The sequence below is a fragment of the Marmota marmota genome, unplaced genomic scaffold, assembly GCF_001458135.2.
Source record: "Marmota marmota marmota unplaced genomic scaffold, marMar, whole genome shotgun sequence".
NCBI lineage: Eukaryota > Metazoa > Chordata > Mammalia > Rodentia > Sciuridae > Marmota > Marmota marmota.
Window position 1 is genome coordinate 6,716,785 of NW_026000119.1, and position 10,600 is coordinate 6,727,384.

General features: G+C 30.6%; 1 protein-coding gene across 1 annotated transcript in view; it reads right to left on the bottom strand.

Annotated features, from left to right (window-relative positions):
- The window catches only part of Bmp2k (BMP2 inducible kinase), a 128,066-nt gene that overhangs the window by 66,426 nt on the left and 51,040 nt on the right, over window positions 1–10,600 (bottom strand). Inside the window, exons 8-10 of the mRNA XM_048784711.1 lie at window positions 9,533–9,663; window positions 7,153–7,234; window positions 1,341–1,473 (exon numbers count right to left, since the gene is read on the bottom strand). Of these exons, the coding sequence (XP_048640668.1) occupies window positions 1,341–1,473; window positions 7,153–7,234; window positions 9,533–9,663 (346 nt within the window). The remainder of the gene's footprint in view (window positions 1–1,340; window positions 1,474–7,152; window positions 7,235–9,532; window positions 9,664–10,600) is intronic.

Below are 10,600 nucleotides of genomic sequence, written 5' to 3' on the forward strand. Positions count from 1 at the left end.
TTTTTTTTTTTTTTTTAAACTCCCTGGTACTGAGGACTGAACCCAGGGTACTTTGTCACTGAACTATATACCCCCTCTCTTTTATTTTTTGTTTTAACACAGGGTTTACTAAATTGTTAAAGACTGTGCTTTAACACCCAATCCTCCTGTCTTGGTTTCCCAAGTACTTGGGCTCACAGGTATGCCACCACATCAGGCTACTCTTTTCTTCTTGAATTATAATAACATCTGTCAATCATTTATCATTAGTAACAAATATTATTTGCAGTTTATCATTTAATTCTATGCTGGTGTTCATGAGTCTGATAATGTGGATTAGTGTTTTATAGTTCCTAAGGGATTGATTACCTGGTATACTAGTTGCAAATTCTAATCTTATAAATAAATTTCCTACCTATTTTTATAAGAATATTTGTTTTATTTTTTTATACATGTCTTTAACTGGCATAAAATTTTAGCTTTAAAAATTAGGTATAGATCCAGCTTTATTTTTTTATCCAAAAATGGCTAACAAATTTTTCTATTCCCACATATTTTTTTTTTTCACTGAATTGAACTCTATCTGTATCACGCAAACATCAAATATGTTTAAATTGACCTTTTTTTCTCTGCCACTGAGCTAGAGGCTACAATAGGGGTATTTAAAATGCAGAAATGCTAAAACACTTTTAAATCAGTGAGAAAAGGTGCTGTTTAAATTTTGCTGGTTCCTAATATATTTTAATATTTGATTGATGGTTCCCCCCCTTACAGTATCTTTTCCCAAATTTTTACCATGTACATATATTAAATGTTAAAAAAACAATATCTATCTAAAGGGAAGGAAAAAAAATCTTAAAAGCAGCTAGAAAAAAAACTGAAGTATTCTTTTGGAATGGAAGGCCTGCACCTTTCTGATATTCCTTGGTTGCTTTGTATTTACCTATACATTAATAAAGTATAGGTATTTATAAAAGGTGGCAAAATAAACTACAATCTAAAATTAGTAATGCTTTCAACTAAAGAATCAATAGCTCTGGATAACTGATTTCAAAAGTATAGAAACTAAACAAATGTAAGTGCTCCCCAAAGTTCCAGTTGCCTTAATCATATAATTTCTGTTGTATGCTACTAAAACCTTACCTATGGGCTTAAAAATATATCCTCATATTAATCAATAGTTACACTGCTTTCATTCCTATAAAAGTCATATTAACATATTTTAGGTACTTTTTCTTTATACTACAGTTTCACAAAATTAAAACACATGAAATTAAAAGGCAAGGTTTAAGCAAAAGTATGTAAATAACAGGATACTAAAAAAAATAATAATTTTTTCACATATTTTTCCAAGTACTTACTTATTAAGCAATGTATGTTGTGGGAGTAGCGAGAATTATCTGGGATGGTAAAGCTGCCATCACAGATAGCAACCTGACTATCACCAAAAGGAAGAGTGAAGAAACAAAGTTTATATAGTAAACATCCCAGGGCCTGCAAAAAAAAAGAAGCATGAACATTATTACAGCTCAATTATCAACCCCAAAATATTAAAACAGCTCAAAACCAAATATGGAAAAATATAAATATAACTACAGCTATAACCAAGAAAGTAAGCACAAAGCTCTAACAGAAACTTTTTTTAATTTCACTATAAAACAGAATTTTAAATCTTAGGATTCCAAATACATGTTAGCCACTGCAAACTTAACAGTCATCAATTAATTTTATTGATTATTTACTAGGTACCTATGTCATTATTTCATACTATAGAAATTAGATCTCTATTTCTGTGTAGTTTATTGAATCTTATACCAATTATATTTGCAATATTAAAAACAAATGATTATGTCTGCATAGCTTGCAAGATTTCACAAATATCACCAGACCAACGAATCTATTTACTGACAATAAAGGCAAAATTAAAACACAAATTGTGTCTAGAACAGCAGCTCCTCTCAAACCCGAGAAATATTTTAAAAAGAAAAAAGATTTCTGGCTCCAAAAATCATAACCATCATAAAAAGTGTCACCTCCAAGCCTTAATTAAGAATGACAGGGGCATTTCCTATTCTAAGCTAATTGTATAAGTCTGGCCTTATATCTATAAAGTAGCAAATAAGATTCCCTTTGTTGGATTTCCCCCCACATATCTACCTAAAAAAGCACAAACTAAGCAACAAGTATACAAATTATTTAACTGCTATGAAGATGGCATTATATAGAAACACCTTTTGAGTTTAACAATATTAATTTATAAAACATTTTCACTATACCAACAGTATTCTAATGAAAAAAGGTTAAAAGCTCTAGAAATTTCAATATATTGGTTGAACATATTTTACGCCACAAAGCAATTCTTACCAAATACAAAGAAAAATTAATATAATTCCTTGCATCTTAACAGATCACAATGGAATAAATTAGAAATCAACACAACAAAACTAAAAATTAAAAAACTCTTTAGACTCAAATAAGCATAGTGTTAAAAAATATGACACTATGAAGGCAATTCCAAGAGGAAGGTTTATAGCTATGAGTACCTACTTAAGAAAATGTGAACCTACTGATATATCTCAAAGTCCCTTAAAAGAGAAGAACCAATTCCAAAACTAGTAAAAAGAAATAATTAAATCAAAGGCAAATCAATCAACCTGAGAATAAAAAAACAAGACAAAGCATCAATGAAACAAAGAATTGGTTCTTTGAAAATAAGATTGATAAGCCCTTAGCCAAACTAACCAAAACATAAGAGAAAAAAACCCAAATTAATAAAATTAGAAATAAAAAAGGAAAACACCACAGACCTCACAGAAATACAGAGGATCATTGAAAACCTAGAAGAAATGGATATTTTTCTAGATGAATACAATCTGCCAAAACTACATCAAGAGGACATAGAAAACCTAAACAGACCAATAACTCATAATGAGATAGAGCAGTAATAAAAACCCTTCCAACAAACCAAAGTCCAGGACCAGACAGATTCTCAGCAGAATTCTACAAAACCTTTAAAGAAGAACTAATGTCAATACTCCTCAAATTATTCCATGAAATAGAAAGGGATGGAACACTTCCACATTCATTCTATGAAGCCAGTATCTTACTCATATCAAAACCAGATAAGGACACATCAAGGACAGAAAACTACAGAACAATATCCCTGATGAACTTAGATGCAAAAATACTTAATATTAGTAAATCATGTTCAACAACATATTAAGATTGTACACCATGATCAAGTTGGTTTTATTCCAAAGATGTAAGGATGGTTTAATCTACACTAATCAATAAATATAATAAGTTTAATGCAAAGGCCTTTAATAAAATTTAGCACCCATTCATGACAAACACACTGAAGAAACTAGGGATTGAAGAAATCTACCTCAACATCATAAAGCTTATATAAATGCCCATCATAAATGCCCAAAGTCAACCTCATAGTAAATGGGAAAAAAATTGAAAGTATTTACTTTAAAATCTGTGACAATACAAAGATGTCCACTCTCATCACTCCTATTTAATATACTGCTAAAAATTCTAGCCAGAACAATTAGGCAAGAGAAGGAAAAAAGAGACCCCTAAAGATCAGGAAATAATATCAAGAGTTAATAAACGGGATGACATCAAGTTAAACACCTTCTGCACAGCAAAGAAAACAATTAGGAATGTGAAGAGAGAACCTATAGAATGGGAGAAAATCTTTGCTAACTATTCTTCTGACAGAGTACTAATATCTAGAATATATAAAAAACTCAAAAAAGTTTAACACCAAAAACTATCAAATAATCCAATTAAGACAAATGAATTTCTTTTTCTTCCCAAAAGAATAAATACTAATGGCAATTACATGAAAAGATGTTCAATATCAGTAGCAATTAAGAAAAACCAAATCAAAACTATACTGAGATTTATCTCACACCAGTCAGAATGGCAGTTATCAAGAATTATACAATATGGAGCTGGGGTTATAGCTCAGAGGTAGAGCACTTGCCTCATACTTATAAGGTACTGGGTTCAATCCTCAGCACCATATAAAATAAATAAATAATAAATAAATAAAATAAAGATATTGTGTTCATATTAAAAAAGAATTATACAAATAATAATAAAGACTAGAAAGGATGTAGAGAAAAAAATAAATACTTTTACACTGTTGGTGGGATTGTACTAACAACCACTCCGGAAATCAATTCGGCAGTTCCTCAAAAGACTAGGCATGGAACCACCATATGACCCAACTATACCACTTCTAGGTATTTATCCTGAAGAATTAAAGTCATCATACCACAGTGATACATGCATATCCATGTTTACAGCAACAGTGTTAATTCACAATAGCCAAACTATGGAACCAGTCTAGGTGTCCATTAATGGAAGAATGAATAAAGAATACGTGGTATACATATACAATGGAGTTTTGTTTAGTCACAATAAAAAATGAAATTATGTCATTTCATTTGCAGGAAAATGAATGGAACTAGAGACCATTATGTTAAGTGAAATAAGTCAAACTCAAAACATGAAGGTTCATGTGTCTTCTCTCATATGTGGAAGCTAAAGAGGAAAAAGGAAAAGAAAGGTAGAGATGGATCTCATGAAAATCAACGGGAAATCAGTAAAGAAAAGGGACTTAAAGGATGACAGGTGGGAAGGGAGGGGAAAGTGTTGATGAGTGATATTAGCCAAATTTCATTGTTATACTGTGTGCATGTATGAATATGTAACAACAAATCCCATCATTATGTACAACTATAATACACCAATAAAAAAATGTGGAAAAAAAGAAATTTCAACATATTGGTTCAAAACATTACTGAGTTATTGTATGACTAACAAAACTGTAAAGATTTCTAAATAGAAATAATTAGTTCAATATACTTAAAGATTTATTTTGGTTTTTTATTTATCCATAAGGTAGACAGTTTAAAAAGTACATAGAAAACCAAAAATAAGACTTCCTTAATAGCACTAAAAAAGAAAATAGTATTAAGGAGTAGAATCTGCATTAAATTATATCTTCTTTCCACTGTCCAGATGATGGTCAAGGCAAAGGAGATCTATACTTCAGAGAGTTTTATCATGTCAATAAAATCTTTAGCAATTCTCATGTATATTAGAACACACATTGCTGAGAATACCAGATACCCTGGCAATGCTAGTATAATTTACAAATGTGAACCTGAACACTTGCTTTGTAAAGCATGAACACAATGAGGTATTCTAACTGTTTGACACCAAAGATATTTCCATTTCTTTCCATTTAATACAATGAGAATTATAAAAGAAAAGGAAGGAAACAAGAAACCTAATTTTGAAGGCAGACCACCATCTTCAGTTTCTACATTAATAGGTACATGAAGGATCTCTAACTGAATTTTCTAACACTTAATAAAATCAGCATTCAAGATTTCAAAATAAAAATAACCTACAAAGAAAACTTCCAAGGAAATTTTTTTTTTTGCAAAATATGACATGCTAAGTTAATACTTTAACCTGACATTATAATTATCTGAGTCAACACTATCCTGAAGTAGTATAAAAAATATAATTCTTAACCAATATAAATTGAATATTTTTTCACACCTAAATACTATTTCACACCTAATTAAATATTTTTACACCTAAAATGCAGCATATTTCAGTTCAACCTGAGCTAAGTAAGGTAACCATAAAAAAAGTCATCATGGAAATTAAAATTCTAAATTTTTCAATCATATGACCGTAGATACTATTTTCTTATTATTTTTCATGTTTGTTTTTTATTTGTATATGTATTAAGTCTTAACAAAAAAGTGTATTAAAATGTGTATTAAAAATGTGCATTAAGTCTTAACAAAAAAATAAGTAACCACAAAACAAGGATTCCTCCTTCGTGTCAAAATACTGGATAATAATTGTGTGCTAGGAGAACAATATTTTTGTCTTAATAACCAAGAATGGTTTCAATATAGGAGTTATGATGCCTATTGTTTAACTGCTGTCAAAATACTTATTTCAGATAACGTGAAATTGAACAGTCACAAAAGTATGCCAAAAAAATGAGTACACCGATCACCTCTTATAATATTTTCATTATATAAATTAAGATTCAATTTAATTTACTTTCTACCTTATACATAAACCTCAATTTTAATATAAGCCATCCAATGAGCCAAATGTTAATCCTAGGGAAAGCAAATCAAATTTGAATTATATATACCAGTATACTATTACATTACCTAAACAGAACTTACTTGCAATTTTACTTGAATTTTATGAGATATATATATATCTTAAAATTCAACAATCACAAGAGTTAACTGTTTAGTGAGAATGTATATGTTACATAAACAAATTAAAAGATATCAATGATTTTTTTATTACCTTCTAATAATACCTAACCCTTAAGATTTTGTTTGGTACTCGAATCCCAATAGGGAGAGAACAGGGAAGAAAAATTCAGAAGATAATAATTTGATTTCGAATATTACAATTGACTACTTTATGAACATGTTTTAAAAACAAATTAAATCTGACCTTTTTCATAACTCCTAGAACTACTTCAAAGAATTATATTCCTCTATTCCCAACAGGCTCCTTAGAAGTAAATATGACTAAATAATCATTAAGTTTAAGTGAATGAACATTTAAAATAGCGTTTAAATTCTAAAAAGATGTTGCAATTCTAATATAAAGTTCAACTATGAAAAACAAAATCTTTCTCAATAATGAATGTAATCTAGACAACCATGCCAATAATAATTTCAATACAGTAAAAGGGGATGTTTAGAATTAGAGAAAAAAAGTTTCTCATATCAGCTTCCATTAAAAGGATCCTAAAGTAACCTGAAAAATTATTTTGTCATTACTTAAAAGAGTTATTTTCAGCTTTTTCTGTAATGTGACCAACTAAAATTTCCACTCAATCGAAAAAAAGTAAACAAGCTGTTTACTATGATAAACAGATACGTTATATGTAAGTTCTTTGTTTTTTATATATATAAGTTTTCCATCTGAGGATTCAGAAGATCAAAGAGTTCTAGTACTTTTCTTCTCCTGAGTAAGAAACTCTCTTGTATACCAGTTTTGTCTGCTCTTAGGTAATGCCTTTTTGGAGGCAACAGGAAAATAGTCAATTAAAATCAAATTTTATATATGGTTAGACCAAATTTCAGTCTTTCTTCACCTTACCCAGATATCAGCCTTGGTAGTAATGGGTTTCCCTCCATAAAGGTTGATCATTTCAGGGGCTCTGTATGACAGAGTCGTATACCTGGCAGTAAACAAATAAAATGAAATGGAGATATTAAAAATAATGATACATTGTTTCTCTATAAGATACTACAAAAAACCTTTGAAGTTCAGTAACATTATATAGAAATTATACTATTTATTAAAGTTTATTAAAAACCCATTAAAGATTAAACAATATAAAGCATCTAAAGACTTCTCATTCAACAAGTACAAATCTCCAAAAAGCCTAATTTATTTTATTATAAAAATCTTAATGATGGTGGAACTAGAAATAATTTCTCTTGAATTTATGTGAAATAATACAATTTGACTATAATAGTACCATATCTGGTATATTAAAAGTAAAACTTCTATCCTCTTAAAAATTTACTTTATATATTTAAGGAGTTGTTTATATGAATGCTAATATAATTTCTTACATATGTAGCAAATGTTCAAGTGTTTTATAAAAATTGTTTTAAAAGTAATCTAGTTGTCATAATTCTAAATACACATATTATGTATACTTCTAATACCAACTGCCACTGTTTACAAATATAAAAACCCCAAATCCACTGAGAACAGATTACTTTAATGAAATATCATTCCAGCCTAGGATTAACATTAAGGAAATAATGAAAGGCGGACCCTGTAATCCCAGGGGCTAAGGAGGCTGAAGCAGGAGGATCTAGAGTTCAAAGCTAGCCTCAGCAAAAGCGAGGCGCTAAGCAACTCAGTGAGCTATCTCTAAATAAAATACAAAATAGGGCTGGGGATATGGCTCAGTGGTTCAGTGCCCTTAATGCTCATGAGTTCAATCCCCAGTACTATATATATATGTGTGTGTGTGTGTGTGCGTGTGTATATGTATGTGTATATGTATATGTGTGTGTGTGTGTGTGTGTGTGTGTGTGTGTATATATATATACATACATACCTACATAAATATGCGTGTATATATATTTCAAATCTCATGGCAGAATTATCAGAATATGGACTTCCTATATCATGACAAGATTCACTTTGAGCGTTTATATATTTTATTTTAGAAGTATCTTAAAACTCTACCATATTAGTTTTTCCATATTACCCTGATTGGTCAGACAGTCTGAATGATAGTACCACAGAGGAATGACCTATGAAACCAGAATATGAACTGCATAACAGCAGATTTGTTGTTCACTACTACACCCCAGCACCAAGAACAGTGTTGGCCCTGAATAAATGAATAGTTAACTGAATGAATTGAAGACCTAATATATCCTCAACTAAGCCCAAAACATGAGAACATCAAATGAGCTTTCCATTCATCACAAAATTTGAATCAGTCAGCAAAATTCAGGTAAACCTAAACTATACCTCAAAATGTAAAAGCAAGAAATAAAATATCCAACAGGCAGTAAACTGCACTGAGATTTCATCTCACTCCAGTCAGAATGGTAATTATCAAGAATATAAGCAATAATGAGTATTGGCGAGGATGTGGGAAAAAAAGGTATACTCATACATTGCAGGTGGCACTGCAAACTGGTACAACCACTCTGGAAAGCAATATGGAATGCCTTAGAAAATGTGGAATGGAACCACCATTTGACCCAGCTATCCCACTCCTCAGTCTATCCCCAAAGGGCTTAAAATCAGTATACTATAGTGATGCAGCCATATCAATGTTCACAGCAGCTCAATTCACAATAGCTAACCTGTGGGACCAACCTAGGTACCCTTCAACAGACAAATGGATAAAGAAACTGTGGTACGTATACACAATGGAATATTACTCAGCATTAAAAGAAAATAAAATTATGGCATTTGCAGGTAAATAAATGGAATTCGAGAATATCATGCTAAGCAAAGTAAGCCAATCCCAAAAAACCAAAGGCCAAATGTTCTCTCTGATAAGTAGACATGCTGACTCATAAGCAGGAAGGGGTAGGGGGCGAGCAGCTTGGGGGAAAATGGAGGAACTTTGATTGGGCAAAGGGGAGGTAGGGAAGGGGAAGGGGCATGGGAAGGAAAGGTGGTAGAATGAGATGAACATCATTACCCTAGGAATACATATGACTGCACACATGTGGTGTGACTCTACATAGTGTACAACTAGAGAAATGAAGAGTTGTGCTCCATTTGTGTACAATGAATTGAAATGCATTCTGCTGCATACACAACTAATTAAAGAAGAAATAATAATTTTAATATACCAATTATTTTTTAATTTAAAAAAATATTTTTTAAGAAATCTATAAATGAAAGATCTACAGTTTGCATTAACATAACTGGTCACAGACTCAAGTTAACCAAAATTGACATGAGACAAAATATAATGAGGATAAATACTTACTTTTTAATTTCTTCTTCTACTACATTAACTCCATCCTTTTGAGGATTAAGAAATTTATTAGTGGCACTGCCAAAGTCACAAAGTACGTAATTTCCACCATCATTTAACAAAATATTTTCTACCTTAATAAAAGAAAATCAATAATTAGTATTTTCAAAGTCAAAATTATCTTTTTTTCAATCCTTTCATAATGGAGGGTCTGTATCATTCATTTACACACACACACACACACACACACACACACACACACAAAAGTATATATAGAGACGTGAGACATAAGATACTTCAAATTATCTGGACAAATGAACCAGAACAAAAATATACTTTACTATTTCTATTACTTCTTTTATTAAGAACAATTAATTACTTTCTCCACCCCAGGATAGTTTGTGTAGGGGTCAAGAAATCCTTAGTCTGCCTTTAACTGTACCTCAATTTTTCTTCTGTTCTTTTAAAAATTCAGCCTATCTGTAGACAAGCAGATGAAAAACACTTAAATTCTACTCTAATTAACTCCTACAGAGAATATCATGCTAAGTATGATATGATTTAGTATCCCTTATCTAAAATGACTAAGAGTGGAAGAGTCTCAGATTTTGTATTGTGGAGGTGGGGATATTTGCATATGTATAATAAGATACCTTAGGGATGGGACTCAGATCTAAGAACAAAATTCATTTATGTTTCATCTTACACATATAGTCTGACTATAATTTTATACAATATTTTCAATGAGCCTGAATTTTGACTGCAGTATACCAAATGTGGTAAGGTATATGATTTTCCACTTGGGGCATCATGTTAACACACGAAAAATTTCAGACTGTGAAGTATTTCAAGTTTTGGATTTTCTGAGCAGGAATGCTCAACTTGCAGTACTGTTTTTACTTAAAATATTACACTGAAAAACACAAACCTGACTTTGTACCTTAACTGGGAGATCAGAAATGTATTAACTAAAACAATGTTTCCTGAATTTTAAATCAAGACTCAACTAAAACTATAAGTTTTGTACACAAAAAGATAATGAGTTATGACAGCACCAAAAAAAAAAAAAAAAAAAAAAAA